Source organism: Pezoporus wallicus, unplaced genomic scaffold, assembly GCF_028554395.1.
Source record: "Pezoporus wallicus isolate ANWC-B61680 ecotype Strahan unplaced genomic scaffold, APGP_CSIRO_Pwel_v1 contig_8557, whole genome shotgun sequence".
NCBI classification, from domain to species: Eukaryota; Metazoa; Chordata; class Aves; order Psittaciformes; family Psittacidae; genus Pezoporus; species Pezoporus wallicus.
Window position 1 is genome coordinate 21,934 of NW_026640202.1, and position 20,962 is coordinate 42,895.

The 20,962-nt window shown below is 39.9% G+C and overlaps 1 protein-coding gene across 2 annotated transcripts in view; it reads right to left on the minus strand.

Moving 5' to 3' along the window:
* The window catches only part of OXCT1 (3-oxoacid CoA-transferase 1), a 38,886-nt gene extending 20,847 nt beyond the window's left edge, over positions 1-18,039 (minus strand). Inside the window, exons 1-4 of one of the 2 annotated variants that reach the window (XM_057418066.1) lie at positions 17,920-18,037; positions 15,331-15,439; positions 13,906-13,996; positions 2,559-2,694 (exon numbers count right to left, since the gene is read on the minus strand). In XM_057418066.1, the coding sequence (XP_057274049.1) occupies positions 2,559-2,694; positions 13,906-13,996; positions 15,331-15,439; positions 17,920-18,003 (420 nt within the window). In that variant the 5' untranslated portion in view covers positions 18,004-18,037. Of the gene's footprint in view, positions 1-2,558; positions 2,695-13,905; positions 13,997-15,330; positions 15,440-17,919 lie in introns of both variants that reach the window. The other variant, XM_057418065.1, reaches the window with a different exon arrangement.
* Positions 18,040-20,962: the final 2,923 nt, after the last annotated feature.

Consider the following 20,962-nt stretch of genomic DNA (forward strand, 5'->3'; position numbering starts at 1 on the left):
ATTTTTCCTCCTATTTTATCTCTCCTTTATGGGATCGGTATTGGATATGGCAAGAAATGCTTCACACATGGCCACAAATTGCTCAAGAGTACACAACTTGCTGTCAGTTCTCTAGCCCTAGCACTTTGTTGTGCCTCCTTTCCTTCAGCTTGTTCTCCAGTTCATTACTGTAAGTACAGAGTTTTTTTCTCTTTTCCAACTAAATAAGCTAGAAGGTTTTTGTTTTGTAACAGCCTAAACCACAAAAAGTATGTTTCTACATAAATACAAACTACATAAATGTGTTTCATTCTCCAAAATCTTACAAAAAACTTCATACCTCACTCCAAGATGAATCAGCCAAACACAGCAGATCAAGAAAGAGAGTCCAGTGATCTAGGTCCCTCATGCTAAGAATACCACGAAGCTGAGAGAATAGCATTTCTGCTGTATTTGGCCACCAAATCTACACTCTGCTCTATGTCCAACTGTACCATGAATACTAACAGTCCAAATTTCTCATCAGTCTTAATTACAGACTTATGGTCAAAGACATGTCTGCCTGCTTTTCATTAGTATCTTTTTTTTCTTCCCTTTTTTTTTACATATGTATATAAATATATGCATTTCTGGATTCTAAGCAAGACAAGACTGTCATGGTCAATTATCAGTCTTGGCAGCTTCCAAAATACAGGTTGGATTGTCACCAGTTATCTTGTAAGAAACACAATGTGTTTCCAAGCAGCCTTCACATTTCAAGATCTGACCAGGACCTCTCCCTTACAGTGTAACAAGGACACAGCAGTCCCCCATTTTGCCTGAAGTCATACCAACTTGAAGAGCATTTTCCAAAAGCCTATTTTATCTTGAAACAAATATTTCAAATCCCACATATCCTAGCAGGTCATTAATTCACCTGTTTACTATTGCACACTGTAGACCCAGTATTTTCATTCTGGATCTACACAGCTTGTCTGTGAAGTCCACAAAACCAATTACATGCGTAAGGAGCTCAAGATCTTCTAGATGAAAGCATTCAACATCAAGTAGGGAAAAAAAAAACAAAACAACAAATTGTGAGATTTGTGGCTTTTGAAACTTGGGAAGTGACAAGTGCCTGGTTATTTTCTGGATGACTGGGTATAAAATGAGCTTTTCTGTCCATCTCTGGGATTCTGAGGGATACTCCCAAGAGATGGACTCTTCTCTGTAAAAAACACAGGACTGTTGCTTTACCCAAACACTTAAAAAAAAATAGCTGTTTAAAGCCCAAAGGTTATGTATCACCTTTGGAATTGCCATACACTAATACGCTGTACGCTTTAAATTTAGAGCACTGATTTTACAAAGCTACATCTCAATAGAACATGACTGATACTCATTATTTTAGCATCTCATTGCACTCAGGCTATATAGGTAGCTTGGCAGTGCTAAAATAATTAAAACTATGTTACTAAAAAGTAAAGATGTAAATACTGGCTGATAACTCTACATGGAGATTTAGTCAAGATTTAATGACCAAGTCCAGAAGAGTTATGTCTCACAATGAACTGAAATCCAGCTTGATGTCTACCCACTAGATGGCAGACACTGCACACACAACATCCCCTAAAGCACACAAGAGCTGCTTATTTTGCCCTTACATAGGCCATAGCAGCCTACAGTCCAGGAAGAACTACCAAAAAATCAAACACTGTACAATAAAATGTTCATATGTGTGTGAGTATATGTATATGTGTATATATATATATATATATGCACACACTCGAAGTTAATATAATGTAACTAGCCATAAAAGGCATTCATGTAATACAACCTATCAGTTTTTAACAGACTTACCTGTTTCTTAACAGACTAGTTGCAGTGCACCTCCCATGAGCCTAAGAGGGTGCACTGGGCTTGTGTGGCAAAGTTCTGGTAGCACGGGGGCTACAGGGGTGGCTTCTGTGAGATGCTGCTAGAAGCTTCCCCTGTGTCCAAATGAGGCAAAGCCAGCCAGCTCCAAAATGGACCCACTGCTATCCAAGCCAAGCCCACCAGAAGCAGTGGTAGGGCCTCTGGGATAACATAGTAAGAAGAGTGGGGTGGGAGTGTAAACTGTGTAACACTAGCTGCAGTCAGAAGGCAGAGAATTGCAAATGTATGTGAGAAACAGCTCTGCAGTCACCAAGGTCAGTGAAGCAGGGGAGAAGCTGCTCCAGGCACCCCTGCAGACCATGGCGAAGACCATGGTGAAGCAGGCTGACCTTCTATTAAACTCCTTTCCCCAAGTCAAGTCTGTTTTGCCCATGACAGTAACAGGTGAGTGATCTCTCCCTGTCCTTATCTCAACCAGCCTTTCATTATATTTTCTTTTTCTTGTCCAGCTGAGGAGGGAGAGTGATAGAGCAGCTATGGTGGGCACCTGGCATCAGCCAGGGTCAACCTACCACAGGCAGCAAGTGCTGTCTGTCTTCACCATACATCTTCACAGAGGTGAAACATTTAGACTGTAAAATTGTTTTCTAAAAGCATTTCAGCACTATTCTACTCAGCAGTATTTCAGAAGAAATCACCAGTCTCCTAGAGACACTACTTACCTGAGGTGTAAGTTCAACTTCAAGCTCACCAGATAAATACTGGCGTTCAAATTCAGCATTCTCTCCGACATACGATGACACCATGCGTTTTATCTGCTTAGTCTGAAGCAGAAGACCAAGTCCAAAATTGTCAACGCTGTGTGGAAAATGCCAGACAATACTCAGCATTTATAACAGATTTGGGATATTCAAAGCACTTGATAAGCTTTAATGACTTAAAAAGACAGAACAAAGGTATCTCCTTCCACTTTAGACATAAAGAATTGGAGACAAAAATCAAATTCCATCTTTTAGAAGGAGAAACATCAAAGATACAGTTAAAATTTAGGAGTCCAGTGCTCAGACCTCTCCTCTTCCAAGGCACTGAATAGATCTAAAACTCCCTTTTAAAGATATTTCACATGTAACAGCTACAAATACCAGCTTAACAAGTAGTGTTATTTTACTTACCTGCTCCTTTACAAAGCCTTACTAATTAATAAAAAGTGACACATGGCATAATCTGGTTTTGAGTGAACAAAGAGCTATTTCTTGTTTAAATTCCTGAGGAAAAAGGCAAGTGATTGATTAGCAGCTTGATGAGAAAGGCACATTCACATTTATAGTGCTAGTCTGTATATAAGGCAAGAGAATATTTGTAGTTAAATTTTCTTATTACAGTAAGTAATTCAATTTGAAATTGCCTACTTCATCAAAAGATATTAACACTGAGGTCAAGATTTTCTTGTCTTTATCATAATATCAGCTTAAACTGAATGCCAAAGATAACACATTACATTTTTCTTGTCCCAGTGCTTCTAAATTCTGATATTGTGAAGACATTACTCTCTATTAGTCTTTAGAAATTTTGTGATGTTTGTCACCCTTTATTGTGTACATATTTCAAGAGTTCCTGTGACCAAGGATAAAGGAACTTATCTCTGTTAGAAAAAACAGTAAGTTAAAATATAAAAATTGAAATAATCAGATTATATTGCAAAAGCATGTTTCTTTCATGTTCCAAACACATTATGCAGGATGTTGTCAGGCTGGCACGTGTGTGCAAAACTCCACTACATTTATGTTGGTCATGCAACGCAAGTGGAGAACAGAAAGATGTTATGGTCCAGAAGCACCTCAAAAAAAAGTGACATATACCTACCACTAGATGTCTCAACTCAGTACGACTTCATTATCTGCACAATAGCTTGAGATTTCAGCGTAAAAAAATATTGAAAAATATCAAAGGAATACTTTGAGAAACCAAACCCAGTATCCAGCATGCTGTAACTAGCATGAACATGTACTTAAAATATATGCATCCTGTTGAAAACACCACCCCCAAAGAAGAGCTCCAAAAAGGTTGTCTGTATTTTTGTAATTCTATTACTTGCTTTAATGAAATATATCCCTTTCCTGTACAAATCTCACCCTTTTGGTATTCTTACATCACCACATCTCCAATAATGGTTCCTTCTCCATGTAATCAGAAATGAGCTCTTTTCCCACTAATGACCAGATGGAGAAAGCAGTGTGTCAGATCTTTTTCCCTCTATTATCCCTCCTTATACCTTACCCAAATTATCAGTCAATATATCCTCTGTGTGCTATGTAAGCTATGGTGATGGAGAAAAAAAAGAATGTAAAGGAGACATGTATAAATACTGCAACGGAGAAAGCAGTGTGTCAGATCTTTTTCCCTCTATTATCCCTTCTTAAACCTTACCCAAATTATCAGTCAATATATCCCATGTGCTATGTAAGCTATGGTGATGGAGAAAAAAAAGAATGTAAAGGAGACATGTATAAGTACTGCAACACAAATCTATGCTCCCCATACAAATGAAAAAAAACAACCAAACAAAAACAACCAAACCAAAAAAAAAAAAAAACAACAAAGAAAAACCACCCACCTATATTACTCAAGGGGGCAGGGAGAGGGGACAACAAATCAAGACACATTGCTGAGTGAGCTGAAATGTATTTGTTTCACACAATGAAACAGTGTAGATCAGAAGAAAGAATCCACCGAGCCACCACAACCAAATCCCACTTAATGCACGTTAATATCCCACCACTTCAGGATCCATGTCAAACATCTCAGCTGCAACCTCATGACATCCTTTCAAAAGGCCAGATTAAAAAAGTTTTCTGGTATGCAATAGTCATTTTCAAATATTAAAGTGGCAATGATGAACCCAGTTTTGCAACAACACCACTATCTTATTGCTTGTCAGCATCAATGTCCCATATCAACGCTGCAGTGCTTCAGATGAAGGGATTAGGGCTGAGCAGAGCAATATCAGGGTCACCTCCTACCACAATATTCACAATAGATGCACGGAAAGACGTGCAATCAGAAAGACTTCTCAGCTGCATTCAGAACAAGGACTATTTTAAGGTCAGGACTATTTTAAGAAGATAGCCCACTTCTATGCATATTCAGGCATTTTGGAAACTGCAATGCGACGACATGGAACAAGTTCTCTGCATTTATTCTGGGTCTCTGCATTTATTCTATGTTCTTTAATCCTAAAGAACGTGAGTTACTATGAAAGCTTGCTCCATTCTCTGACTCTGACCTATAAAAAACAAATAAATAAATAAAAATCTAACTCTGATGCAATATTTAAAATGTCACAGTGCCAAAGCCTCAAGACTAAAATGTGCGTTGCCTGGAAACGACCTATATTTCTACCTTCCCACAGGAAAAGATTCCAGCAGTTTCAAACTAGAAAATCTGGGAATAGAGAAGAAAGAGGAGTCTGTGAGCAAAGAAAGGGATTAAAACAAATTAAAAAAAAAAAATACAAATGCCAAAACTTCCACCCATAGCAGGACAATTTCTCTTACAAGAAAACCACCAAACCCTGACCTGTCATTATAAAAGGTAGCAAGCAAATGTAGCAGACCAGCCAATACCAGATGGCAGTTTAATGGGTTTGTGTTACTAAAGTACTATGCAGCAAAAGTACAGAAGTTAAACAAAACCACACAGTGCTTTATAGTGCACTAACAAGTAGGGGCAGCTTGAACTGGTTACAAACCAGTCTGCCACTTCTGTGCATCATTCAGGTGGTTAACATTGCTCTTACCACTGCAAAATTTGCAAGCTATTGAATAGAAAGAAGCAGACAAGAGACTTTTGCATGCTACAAAATTGTAAGTGTGCGTTCACACAAGAAAGGGACGGCAACAAAGTTTCAGCAGATTTGCAATGGTTAAAGAAATTTCTGCCTCATTTTACTAAGATCTATAATCCACCCTCCTACAGTCTCAGAAGCAGCTATTGCAGCCCACTGTCCTCAATAGGATTCTGCTTACCATCCTGCAGGATCCCACATGGATACACTTGATTTTTTCATCTGCTACCGGCAGGTATTTTCTCTCAAACAAAACTTAGTACTGTTACGAAGTCCCGTATAGAAATGAAAGTTGCACAGAAGTTAGGCTCTGTCACATTCATCCCAAATTGTTCTTCAGATCTTAAGTCATTCCTTTCTCCTCACCGCAAAGGTGAGGAGCAGTCACTGAGCACACAGGTCATAAAACCTTATTTCCCCAGCACAATGAGGAGAGGAAATTTACCTTCAAAAAGTCATGCACCAAGAGTCTGACTGCCTGATAACAAAAAACTACTTTAATTCCCAGGCACATTTCATCTTCAGAGCAGCATTACAAAATCCAATTGCTGTTACTCATAGTTTATTTTAAATGCAAATTTCTTAAAAGAAATACAGCACTACCCATCTTTTTAAGGATGCAGTCTTCATTCAGTTCTCCAGCTAAAATAACCCTTTTGCTTTCCATGCTCATCCTTCCCAAAACTCACTCTGAGCACTTCAGCCTGTTTCACACTTTCTATGGTTTTTTTTTCTTATAAATGTCCTAAGAAACAAACATTTCACATTGGAGTGAAAATGCTGTTCACAGTATTATTCTTCACTTGACATGCTTATCCTAGAATACAAATAAAAATTTCCAGTTTAAGAAAATTCCTTTCAATGTAGCATTTTTCATGGCAATTATTAGCTACTTGCTCTCCCGTATTTTGCTGCTTTCATGGTTCTGTTGGTTTAGGCACAAAAATTTCTTTGAACTTTTCAACTTAAATTATGATTATACTGAAAATATTACTATTTGATAGAAAGGGCATTGCCTGCAAGACAGATATTTTAGGGATAACCATGAAAAGAAAACCAGATCCTTTAATGAGTGCATGGACTTCATGCATCCCGTGTATCTATTTTAAAAGCTGGATTGAGTGTTTTAAAAATTTAAACAAAGGTGAGTGCAATAAAAATGTGTTGCCCAAGATAGGAAGGAAGAAGGAGTGGTGTAAATTGATATAGTTGTATGCTGTTGGAAGCGGGAAAGTACACATTAGTGCCTAGACAGAGAATGCATTCTTCAGCTCATAAAAATGTTAAGATTTCTAGAAGTTTCCCCTTTCTGTATTAAGACAAAACCTGAATCAAGAGAATATATGAAACATATAGAAAAAGAGATGTAACCTGGCACTCACAGGTAAACTAATTTTCCCATTCTATTGATGTGGACAAGAAACATTAAGAAGGTCTGGTTGTTTAGCAACACATTCCTTCCAATTGGTTTGCTCCTTTCAGACCTACGAAACCTTCCCATCAAAAACTAGTATCTGCCTTCTCTAATAAGATATTTGTCAGAGACAACTTCCAGAAAAAAGACTTGAATGTCATGCTACTTTGACAAGAGACACAAGATGGCTTACGGGTAGGGGATGATTATGCTCTCCTCTCTCTCTCTGCATTTGTAAAGACACATATACATGTCTAAGAAAAATGGGAGTGGTCAGGACAGACTGGCTGCCCTTACTGGGAACACTGGAAACCCACAGTGAGCAGGATCAATTAGCATAATGGCTTCATTCCACATCTCTTAAAGAACAGTCTTCCTCTATATTAATTGTTCAAAGAATCTCCAGGAGCTGTAGTGGATATTTCTGGGAGACCCCACCAAGACCAGAAGTCATGGGTTAGGAAAGATTAACATAAATATACATGTTTTGAAGAAATAAAACACACTGCTCAAAGAGGAGATAACAAGATGACCTACCTGACCTTGCTCTTCTCATAATTTGGTGATTGGAGGAATGAGAGGATAACTACATCACTCCTGAAGACTATAGGTTAAAACACTAGTCATCTTCTGGAGAACCACGAGCAGTCTCTCCAGGCATTCAGCAGGTCCCAGTGCTGCAGAACTGTGTATGAAATTTGACAACAGATAGACCTGAGCCAGAGCTAGACATTTTCCTCACAAGATACTAGGACTGGAAGAGGAAAACTCCCTCTAGCATTCTCCAATTAAGAGTCTTCATCTTGTCTGCTTTACTATAGCATGAAACTTTACCAACATGAAAAAGGTATGAGGATACCATTCAAGTTCTTACTGATGCACATTCATAGGTCCACAAAAGTAATCATAGAGTATAATCTGGGAAGCACCACAAAGTGATTCTTTCTAGACATTGTGCAGAAAATGAGCAGATGCCTACTAGATGGTGACTGCTAGAAGACACTGCACAAAAGTGCAGGCATACCAAGAGTAAAATAAACATGGACAATCACCCACATGAGTTCTTCATGACTTAATCTTTCCCAGTCTTCTAGCTGCCTCTTAACAGTGAGACTATGTCCCACAATAACCTCCATGGTACACTAGAAGATTACTAAGAAGCCAGCTCAGATGATACTCTGTTTCGCCTCCTATTCTGTCCCCCATTTCCAGAAAGCAGAGGAAAGACAGCAAGATGGGGAATGGCAGTCAACTAATCTGAAGAGAAAAACAGATTCAGTTGATAGGAAGGTCAACTAGACACAGGCATAATTCTTATTTTTCCCATTGATTCTTCAGAAATTGTCTATAGCCACCTTTTTTCTTTCCTGCTTCCTAGGACATTTTCCCACCTGTCCTAATGGAAAGCAGAACAGAGAGGTAGAATCTCTCTGAAGGAAGGTGACCAAGAAAAGAGAAGGAAGGGAGATGGGTGCTGCCATATACTAAGGCAGTCTTGGTCATGAGAAGTAAGAGCTAGGACAGGAAAAAAAGGGCAGTGGGTCAGCTCCCAGAAACCACAGAAATTGTCTCACCCCCTTTTCAGCCCCTGGCAAACGACAAAAGAAACAGTGCTCTGAATCTCCCTCAACTCAGCAGCCTGGGACTTCAGCCACTCCTGAGGGGAGAAAGAATAATGAAAATAAGGGAGCCCAAGGTTGTGTGAATCATAAAGCCCTGTGTGCAAGTTAGAGTAACTAAGCCCTAAACTCCCTCTGCTCCTTCTCTGCAGTGTTTGCCCTGCAAAATGCTCCACTACTAAAGCCTTCTTAAGTGAATTCTGTCCTCTCTGCTCCAGTAACTTTACCTCAGCTCCAGCTTCTCCCCAAAATGGCAGTATTCTCCCCCCACCATCCTCCTCCAAAAACAATGGTCCACTACTGTGGGAATGATGGAGGCATATAAGCCAAGTCCATCAAAAGACTGCAAAGGCAGGTAATTTTTGAAGAGAACAATTACTGTATAATGCATGGTTAAGTCAGCATGAAATCACAAACCGTGTTTTCAGTTCAACAAAAAAAACAACTCTATTAAAAACTTCAAAAATTTACCATATTTTTCCTTCTCAGTGAAGCTATATTGTACAGACTTAATCTGGTAAGTATTTTCACTTCATCATGAATTCATCATACTTCAAAAGTTTCCTGGCTGAAAGCTAGGTTAAACTTCTACTGTCACTTCCCTAAAACCAACTTGAAACAGTTCCTTAACAAAGCTGAGTTCTATACCTACTCTGTTTTCATTTGTAATCACAATCAGAAAGTCAAAGGCACATCTGATTTCTCAATCATGTTGCATGTAGTGCAAAGTTTAGTACAATTCATGCTGCTAAAATGCTAACTAACCTCTATACTAAAATCAGCAACATGACCTGGTCAGATTTTCAGGGATTTGCAGTTCACACAGTGTCACCAATTTAATAGCTGTAATAAAGCATCTGATCAGATATGTTACAAAGAATGAAGATGATAAAAAGAGAAATAAATTGCTTCAAGGAATCAACACTGAAAATATCTTAAATATCTTGCTTTGTTCTTTTGGCAACTTGCCATGTGCAGGATTTTACTTAACTTCACTTCTCTCCACCAAGAGAGAGAAGAGGTATTGGTGACCTTGTATTTCACTTCTGAAAGTATATTTATGTTTAAGGAATTTCTTTATGCATATACAAAAATGACTCACAAGATAAGATACTCTGAGCATCACCTTGATCACATCTTTATGGACATGCAGGCTTCTTTCCCAGGCCTTCAGAGACGTTTTCAGTAATATTTCACTTCTCTGAATCAACGGATAGTCAAATTCATGCCATTAAACCCCTTGCCACCTTACTTTATGTGAAAAAACTTCTAAACTCTATGTGAATTCAGAATGCAACTTCCACCATACTATAAATTTTACATATAATTTTAATATATTTTAATATATATAAATATAAATACATATGTAAGTATATATAACAGATATAGATATATATATATAAAAGAATAAGAAGGATGCAAGAACAAATATGGAGTCTGCGGGAAAGGTGGCTGATATTTTGTTTTTAGCAGAAATATACAATTAAAAGTAATGACTGAAAAATGAGATAACCTAAACTTTAATACAACTAGCAGTTAAATATTTTGAATTTAAGGCAGAATTGATAAATGCTAAGAACAGAAAAATAGCCTTTGTGTTTCAAAATATGGGGTGCAGCAAGTCTACCATCGCATCTGATGCCATATAGTGCCTTATCTGGAGATACGGCTATTGCAAATAGCCCATTGGGAAAACAAGGGTATTGTGTTCAACAGAACTAAATAACAGTGCACTCAGGCACCATGATCAATGGTTAAATTGTTTATTTCAAAGCCATTTTCTCCTTTCTTTTGTATAACACTGTAACATAAAAAGAACTTTGAAACCAGCTCGAAGACCAAAGGTTCAAAAAGCTGCTAATGCCTTTTAATAAGACAGCCTGAACCTGTGATAATCTGACAGCATGCTGTCAATCTCCTTCTAGATGAGCACCTAGGTGATTAGTAATTAAGATATTAACCATGAGTTCTCTATTTTTACTGTAAGTGAGGATCTACTGTTCAACACTCTTGCATTCAAGAATGTGTATTTAAGTCCCAAAAGCAGACAAAGCCAGAGGGAAGTAGCTCATTTGATACCACAGTCAGACCACATGTGCAGCTACTCAAGTAATGGACTTCATTTTTACCAAGTACAAATTCAACCTCGTTATGTGGCAGAGACAGAATGGAGGTATTGATCTCAGAACGTGATTATAGCCAAAATTAGTTATCCATTTCATTAAGCAAAATTAACAATAATAATTTGGTGCCAATTTATTGAAATATCATTTTAAATGTTTGGCTATGTTGACAGGTTAAACAAAAATAGATTTTGTTTCTAAATTTAAAGGGTTTATAATAACATAGTATCAAGGAAGTATTTAAAATATGAACAACATAGGCAAAAGAAGTTATAAAGGAAGGTGTGACAGGTGGTATTTCAGAAGCACACCCACTCACCATGTTATCTTTCACTATCTCTGGTTCACAAGCTCCAGTTTCCCCTGAAGCAAGTTGTGTAAATACCAGAGATACTGGATATTTGTACTGCTTCCCTTTCAAACACTTTGCCTTGTTTGGCTTTGCAAAGTGCAACTATGGTGCTGTTTCACTAGCTAGCACAAAGCATATGCACTAACATAATCGATAGCAATAGCCTTTAAGTTTATCAATATGATGTTCTAACTTAGGGTGCCTAAGAACACTCCACACACTACTGTACAACTTGTCCTTGGTAAGCCTTTCAAAGGCTGGAACAAGGACTTTACCTGCCAGCAATTATGTGACTTGAACAAGGATGTGTGGGAGGAATCTCATTCCTATTACACTGCAGCACAGAACAGTACAGTGTGAACTTGAGAACATTCTTCTTCTTTAAAGTTGTCTCCAGTCACTGCCAAGCATTTCTAGGCTTTACTGAACCTTCTTTCCAGCTAGAAGAGGGCTGGTAAGAGTGCTTCAGGACTTCCTAATTACTGCTTTTTACTTAGGTATAAGTGAAGCACTGTCTCCATTGATGCTATTTTATGAACAGATAGCTCTGTAACACATTTTGTGTTTACGCATATTGAAAGACATGTGACTTAATTCACACAGCTGCACTGTTCTCCAAAATAGGATGTCTGTCTGCATACTCGGCTCCTTCTCTGCTCCAATTGCAAGCTGCCTGCTAACCCTGCTGCAGGATGAGAAAACCCCATCACAACCAATTACCTTCTGCTTGCTGGAAAAGCTGGAGAAATCAGCTGCATTCAGGAAGATGAAACACCGCAAGGCATCAAGTGCAGCACAACAGCACCAAAACAAAACACACTGAATCCTGAGGCATGGTTGAAAGTAACAAATTACTCATCCCACAAAGTACCTGACAACTCACCCTTTGAATACTATTGCTGTAAGATACATGACTGCTGTGCTACGTCAGCTTAAAGTGTTAACTTAATATTGCAATACTTTTTAATATCACTATACTTTTGGACATGGTATTGGAAGATGCTTAAATGATATATACTGCTATGATAAGGATCGTGACCCTATTAATGATGACATTGGTGTTTTAACCTGGTTCCCAAACCCTAATGAACTATAGCAGGAGAAGTTCCATATAACAGTAATACAACTAAAACAAGCAGCAGATGAGACTATACTTTATTATGAGTTAAATTTCAAAATAAATTATGCTGTTCACCATGAGAGCAAAAGCAGGACTTTTACAAACTAGACTTCTGAAAATCTAAATGCCCTTGGGCATTTTCAAATCAACACACTGTTGTATGAGAAACTTGCCAGACTCCCATGAATGACCACGGAAAACTAGTTTCAAGTAAAAAGAAATTAAATTTTGTTTTTCTGCCAGCAATCAAACATTTTACAGTAATCATTCCAGCCTCAAGCTCCAAAGAATTTTCAGGAAAGACAGCATTGTTTCAATCAAAATTGATTCTAACCTGCAACACCACCACCGATTTGCAGAAATGCAATGCAAAATGGCTTCATCCCCATTCTATTCCACAATGTTTCTCTTTTCACTTTTCCTCACACTCCAACCCTCTCCTCCAATCCAGGAGCATTTGTGCAGTCTCTCTATCTACATACACGTGTGTCATTCAGAGGTAAGAGTATGAGGAAAGTGAATGATCTCTACATGACTGATCTTTCCACTCAAATTATTTCTGTCTCTTTCTCTCCTCTTTTTATCATCCAGCAGAAATAGCTCCCCATTGTCATGGTTTAAGCCCAGCCACTGGTGTGTTATCAGCGTTGTTCTCAGGCTAAAGACAAAACGCAGCAATGCATCAGCTACTAGGAAGAATTAAAATAACTGTTACAGCTGAAACCAGGACACCCACAAGAGTCTAAGGACCTTCAGTCTGGCAGTGTACGTGTCAAATACCAACACAAATCATATCTATCACCCAATCAATATGCAAGAGCAAGCATGAAGGACAAGGAAAAAAAAAGATAAACATATAAACTTCATCCTCAGAAGCCTGAAATACATATAAATACATTAAATCTGTGGGTTTTGAATGGTATTCAGGTTTTAACTACTGTTAAAATGTTGAAACAAAACAGACTGAGATGCAAATCTATGGAGAAAGTGTATGGGAGATGTAATGACACAGCTGAAAATAGCACAAGGCATTATTAGATAAATCCTACCTAATTCACTTCTTTGGCAAGGCTGGACGAATTGAAGGAGGAAGGTTTGACATCTATTTTCATTTTGTATGAACAACAAGGATCTTTATACTCAAACAACCTTTCTGGCTCACATAAACTTGTCTCTCTTTCATTCTAATGTAGGTACACAAGAAAACAGTTTCCCAGTGATATTTTTTTTATTCCCTTTAGCAACTAAATAAAGGCTGAGCTCCTACAGAGCAGATGGGAGACTACCTACATGAGAAAATGGCTCATAATTACAAGCATTATAAGTTCCATGGAAACAATACAAAATTGTCATTATTATTTCACCACAAATACAGAATTAAAAAGTAAAAAGTTCACAGAAAATGAAATAATGCAGTATACATAACAGAGTACTGAACTTTCTGGACTCATTCCAAAATTAACATTTTCAAACAAAGCGTAAGGCTAATGCAAAACTCGTATGACAAAAAGTAAGACTTTTTCATATATATCAGCCTTTTCACATGAGCATAATATTTAGTCTGTACTTAACAAACCACAAAGATATGAATACCTACCCTGCATTATTACTGACTGCTGTTATTCCCTTCACACCAGTCTTCAGTAAACCCCCAATGAGGTTTTCAGGAATCCCACACAATCCAAAACCTATGTAAGTTAAAGAAAATTGAAAATGTAACAAGTGTTTGAAAGAACACAGATTAATCAGAAGTCTAAGAATGTGCACTGCTTTATTAAAAAACTTTTTTGAGCAGAACAAGCTCCTTCTAGTTGACGTCAATAACACTTCCGGAAAGATTTGCACCCTAGTACTGGAATCTTCCAGTCTCTAGATGGTTCTCAGTTTGGAGGAAAGCCATTTAACCATCTCCACCCACACACAAATGGCCTTTGAAGAAGGGCTCCAGGATCCTATTGGTGGTACTCATTATTCCTTTTTCCCTTTCTACTTAATCTTCAATGGTTTGCTGCACATAACAGCATCAAACAGGAGGACCAAGTTGCTCTTCCACACAGCCTAGCCTATAATTAGGTGATAAAAATCTCGGAAACTTAATGCTCTCAGGAAGACGTGTAACTGGAAGTACAGTAACCCAGATCTCCACCCAGGCTAAAATACCTACTATGCAAGAGCTCAGTATGCCTAAAATGAAACACCACGCCACATCTGAGGCGCTTAAGTCTTAGACCAGGCCCTAACACTACAACTACTACCATTTTCCTCCCAACTACTTAGCTCCAGACCTTCTTTTGCTCCAAAAACAACAAAAAATACAATAATTCTTCCTAGAAGGAATTTTACTTCATTACACATCTCCAGTGATGTTTCTCATGTTTCACAACATTCTATTAGTTACTTATTCAATAGTGAAAATCACTTACAACTTACTACATAGAGAGATTGCTTTTCTCTCAGTAGACCAAATAGCATGAAATTGTGGAAACCATATAGAATATTCAAAAGCTGTGAAAGTCAGTATGACGCAACTTCCTTATTCCTGTGGAAATGCTACACATAACTATTTCGTGTAATGTTGATAAGTATTATCTTCACTTCCTACAGCCGTAAACAGGTTAGGTGATTTGTTCAAGGTCACAGAGATCAAGTCACTTGGCAGATATAGAATACAGAAAATGCTACCACAAGAAAACGAAAAAAAAAAAATTAAATTTTACTTCCTCACCATCTGAAATAACAATGCTAACTTAAAAAATCCTAAATTGATTTTCTGCATTCAAATTGCATGAGTGAAGTCTAAGCACTTCACCAGTGGGGAAAAAAAAATAATGATTTTTCTAGGACTTTTTCTGTCCCCTAAGGCACAAAGTGGGATTTTCTCACTGAAAGAGTGTCCCCCTTTTATACCCACACAAGCATATGTATTCTCAAATTAGTTAATATTAAAACAAACATGGTAAACCAGTAAAAAGTATCTCATTAATAGAATGTAGCTGCATCCAGAAATAATTTAAATATTTACCACCAACAAGTATAGTTGCTCCGTTGGGTATATCTTTTACAGCTTCAACAGGATCAGTATAAAATTTGGTGTTGTGATGACAGCTAGTGGAAAAACAGTATCCAAAACTCTGGAACAATATTAAAATAAACAATTGAATTAATAAAAAGCATTACATAGTAGCTTTATAATGATGACAAATCTCTCTGGATAGGTAAGTGGGAAAACATTGAATAAATATTGCTACTATAAACAGTAAACACTGGGGGGGAGGGGAAGAGAAGGGTTCAGGTCTTCAAAACAAGGACTATTGTCTCTTCCCTGCACCCACATTTTACAGCGTTCACATGCATAATGAAGGCTTTAGGCTTAATATGAATCGATTTGACAATATCCAAACTGATTTTATATTTCTGAATTCCATTCTAAACTGCTGACAGATTGTGCTTACTGTGAACAGATCCACAAATGCAACTCCTCAGCACAAGTCAGAGCAACACAAAGGCTGCTTTAAACAATATATTGTTACTTGCAGCTTCAAAGATATCCAGACACTAGGCATAACCAGAAATAGCTGAAGAAGAGCCAACACCACCACAAAATTTGAGTGGAGGCCAAGGAACAATATGAAGTACATCACTGTGCTGGCAGCAAAGTAAGAAAAGACCCCTTTCAACAAGGCAAACCTTTCTCCAGCTTCCTAACACAGTCTTACAGGTCTTCAACAATTTAAGTTGAAGGATCAGAAGACTTCAACAAACTGATGAAATGGGGAGGGCAAAAGGGAAACCAATAACAGATCTCACTCCCAAAACTAGACTTCACAGTGCAAGGCCATTGCACAGTTACCATCATAACTCATCTATTATATTCTTAGGTCACGGTAACCTATTTTTTTTGTTGTTTATTTTTCTGTAAAATGGGAAAGAGGGAGAAGAATGAGTAAATATATAACGAAGCTAACCTATACACTGTTTAAAAACAATAGCCTAATTCTTCCCTAAAGAGTTGCCTGAAGATCCGATTACAACAGGAGCAGTAATTTTTGGCTCAGTTTCAAGATGACACAAACTGCCTTCTTTTATAAAATTAAGGCTGCAAGAGTTTATATTGAATATTAACAAAATCTTTCTGAATGGAGGCTCATCTGCTTCCCAAAGGAAACACTGATGTTTCTTTGTTCTGGTGGGCTCAAAAACAAAATCAGTACATGGGTCATACAGAACAGTGCCAAGTGAGAAAAAGACCCTTCTCCATGCTCAACTATACCATGTTTCTCTCAGAAATATTTTTTTCAGGAGGACAGTAAGACTGCAAAGCATGTCTCTTCTGGTCACATTCAGCAGGCAAGGGACAAAATGAGTTATTATGGCTGGCAGCCTCAGGAGACTTGGTACAAACAGGTCTGTTAAGCAGACATGAGGACTAGGGCTCAAGGTGGCCAGACCACTGTTGTGTCACTGTACCCACACATCAGAAAATATTTTTAAAAAGACCATGTGGTACCTTTTCCTTAATCTTCCCAACTGCCTGCCGCAGAGGGGAACAACAGAGCAGCATGTGTTATATATGCATGTGCTCCAGGATGGAGGTCTCTAACGAGGGTACATGCCCTTCTACACTAAACAGGTTCGTTCCAGTCCCCTTCCCACCCACTCTGCTCTTTGAGAGCAATGGGATCTTAAGGAAGCAAGATGCCTGGGATCAACCATGCTCCCCTGCACACAGAGGCAGCAAGCTAAGACCTCAGGAGCTGTCTTCAATTCTGACACATCAGATTTAAAACAGAAGCAACACGGGGACAGACAAGCTTCTAGAACAACCAACAAAAATCTAAATAAACTTTACAGAAGAGCAAAATACAACTTAGCAAAACAATGACTGAAAGAGCAATCATTATTTGCCCATAAAGACATCAGGAAGAGTAAATATGGGTATGAGAAGAACAGATGAGCTGCTTCAATTAAAATAAAATAAGAAAAGCCACAGGAACAATTTTGGCTGAGGAAACTAAAAATTAACATGGCTACGGTTGCATGTGGGCTGGAAACCATTATAACAGTGAGGTCAGGTAGAAGCTTCCCCCAGGAAGAGGAAATCGAGCAAAGGAGCAAGCTGCATGGCTGAACTCCACGCTGTATGAATGGCAGTGCATGGAGGGCTGCAGGGAGCTGTGTTCCTGACCTGGGCTCTTCCTCCCGACACCTGCCCCTACCTCAAGGAAACACCAACGTGGTGAGAAGACAAGACTGGAATATGCAGCAACACACTGCAGTGGTGCAGCGATTTCAAATGCGGGGTAAGTAAACAAACTAAACCTTAAAGCCAAACCTCCAGGCTGGTCCCCAAGGTCACCGCATCCCAACGCGCCGCGGGGGCCGGGCTTATCCTGGAGACGCGCTCTACCCTTCTCCTCGCCGCCCAGCCCCCGCGGGCCAAAACCGGCACCAAAACCAGTTGTTTTTATAGAGAAACCCAGGCTCATGGGTCGGTTTTGTCTATGAACAGGTTCCCCTCGGGCTCTAGGCGCCCGCCCAGGCAGGGTTCCGCTGAGGGGGAGCAAGAAGCCGAGTGCCGACCCGTGGCCTGTGTCCGCGGGCTCGCCTTTACCTCAACCGCGGCGCCTCGCGCCCGGGCGGAGGGAAGAAGGATGCGGCGGCTGAGTGGCGGCAGGAGGAATTTGTACGCCGCCATCTTCGCGCTGCTGGGATCTCGGCGAAGGGGAGCGGATGGGGGGGGGGGGGGAGGGTTGGCAGGCAGCGGGGCAGGGCCGAGGTGGTAGCTGCTGCTGTCCAACGCCGGGAGCGGGGAGCGGCAGCGGGCGGGATGGCGGAGCCTGAGGGCGGAGGAAAAGAGGGAGGTTGAGGGGCTCGGCCCTGACGTCGGCTGCGACCGAGGCGGGGCCGATGGAGGGACGGGGGGGGCCGCCGTCGGAGGTGGGGCGGCGGCCGCCGTCGGAGGTGGGGCGGCAGCCGCCGGGGCCCGAGCTGCCGCTTCTCCTCCTGCGGCGGGCCCCCCACCCCCGCCAAGCCAAGACGGGGACGCGAGAGCTGCGCAGCCCACGGATACCACCAGTTTTGCTCTATAAGCCCCTCAGAGACACGGAAAAGGCATGTGGAAAAATCGTCAGTGCTACAGTGCCTTCAGTTTTAAAGGACGGGAATCTCCCCCTCCATCACTTCCACAGACACCTCCTATGTGCCATTGCAGATGTCTCCCTTTGAAGTCAAGGTGGTTTAAATTTCTGCCCTACCACCTTCACAGAATCATTAGGGTTGGAAGGGACCCCTGGAGATCCTCTAGTCCACCCCCCTGCCAAAGCAGGGCCACCTTGAGCAAGTTGCACAGGATCATGTCCAGGCAGGTTTTGAATGGCTCCAGAGAGGGAGGCTCCAGAACGCCCCTGGGGCAACCTGTTCCAGTGCTCTGCCACCCTCAACGTAAAACTCTTCCTCATGTTGAGGTGAAACTTCTTGTGTTTTAGTTTATGGCCATTGCTCCTTGTCCTGTTGCCAGATGTTTATTTATGTCGAGGTTTATTTATCATGAGATCCCCTCTCAGTCTCCTCTTCTCTAAACAGGCCCAGCTCCCACAAGCTCTCCTCATAGGAGAGATGCTCCAGACCCCTGATCATCCTTGAGGCACTTCACAGGAGTCTTTCCAGTAGCTTCTTGTCTTTCTTGTACTGAGAAGCCCAGAATTGGACACAGTACTCCAGATGTGGCCTCACCAGGGTCAAGTAGAGAGGTAGGATCACCTCCATTGACCTCATGGCCACGCTCCTCCTGATGCACCCCAGGATACTATTTGCCCTCCTGGCCGAAAGAGCACACTGCTGGCTCATAGTCCTTTAAGGACTAACATCACAAGAAACAATGGAACGACAGAGGCTTTTAATGGTTAAGTTTCCACTGTACAGCCCTTAGGGGTGAGCCAGGCTCCAGTAAGCACGTGGTTTCCACAGGGCACTTGGATGCTATGTTTGGGTGGGAAAATGTTACTAGAATAGATATATACTCATTTAAGCAGCCACATGATGTGAACTGCTGGTATTTCTGCTTCTGCTAGAAGAAAAATTCAAAGCATGCCTCTGCCATTATTTACACTGTCTAAAAATAACCTAAACGATTAGCGCATGCCATAATGATGCTTGATGGAACAGAAGGATTCACAGAAAATTGTGAGCATTTGTTCAGATGAGGGAAAAGACCAATTCCCCTCACACACATGATGAAAGGTCACACTTCTTGCAGGTCACACTACTTCTCCTTTGTTTCCAGCTTGTCTCCAGCACAGCTGCTGTGCTTAGCCATTGAGATATGAACATGCAGCAAGATAGTTTCCAATGAGGAAACCAACATTTTAAAAGAGTGCTGCCAGTTTCCAAAGTGTTAGTGCACACCCAGCCCATTGTATTCAGAGCACTGGTCAAGCCTTGCAGCCTGTCTGTGGCCCAACTTGTCTGTGGCCCTGCCATACGCATTTTAAAAGGTGACAGTACCAGTTGTTACAGTCCATGTTACAAACCTTGCAGATGCCCATAAAGCGCAGTGGAGACATCTTTCCTGCCAGGAAAATTTAGGGTTAGCTTTTTCTTAAATATTCACTGTATCTAACTAGTCAGTTAAGTCTGAGCAGTTCCAGGTGTAAAAAGCTACAAATTACACAGGCTTAAAGAACTGAAAAACAAAGTTAACTGTACAGCTTGCATTCTTCCATGGCTAAGCATCAGCATAAACGTTTTAGAGGGTGGATTGCTGAGCTTCAGTTCTGCCGAAATGTCATATAAACATGTATATTCCTTAAGTCAGGTTTCCTTTCTTGAAAAAAATTTCATAAGCATTGGAAAACCTGTGTAAAACAAGTTTATTCTCTTCCTTGAAAAAAATTTCATAAGCATTAAAAAACTTGTGTAAAACAAGTTTATTCTCTTCAGTTCAATAAATATCTTCCTTTAAATCAACAGTGTGCATTCTCAAACCTACCAAAGCATTCACTCCTGAGTACTTGTTACATCCCCTGAAAGCATTTATTTTGCATGGGGTTTGGCCTATTTGTGACTGCAACAACATCCCTCCTTGCAGGCTGAAGGAAGGGGGCTAACTGCATGCAGTTGGTATAGTGCATGAGTATTTGTACTTCCTTGGAACAACTATTTGCAAAGCTGGTAATTCTACTTATATAAATTACAAGTTTTGAACTAGATAATTGGGGGAATATACCTTCTCCTTTGCAGGTGCTATGGATTACCTAAAATCAAAATTATTAAAAAAAAAAAAATTGTGCAAAGCCCATGTGCTTCAGACTGCAAACCCTCTTATTTTGGGTTAGAAAAGCTTCAAACATACCTGAATGAGTAGATAAAAGAATTTGTTCTGGAGTAGTTTATAAAGCATAGTAGATCATCTACTTTGTCTTAAGATGTCTTAAAGCTCTTCACACAAGGACTACAACTAAGCAGCCAACATGAAACAAGCCTCTGAAATTATCAAGAATACTTTTAATATGATCTTAGTTTATTCATTGAAGTAAATCACATGACAATGGTAGCATGCAAGTCAAACACTTTGCAAGGTCAACAGCATTTACAAATGAGTAGTGGGAGAGTTTTGAGCCGTTGATTCCAAAAACATGTCAGCAGGGAGGCATTCT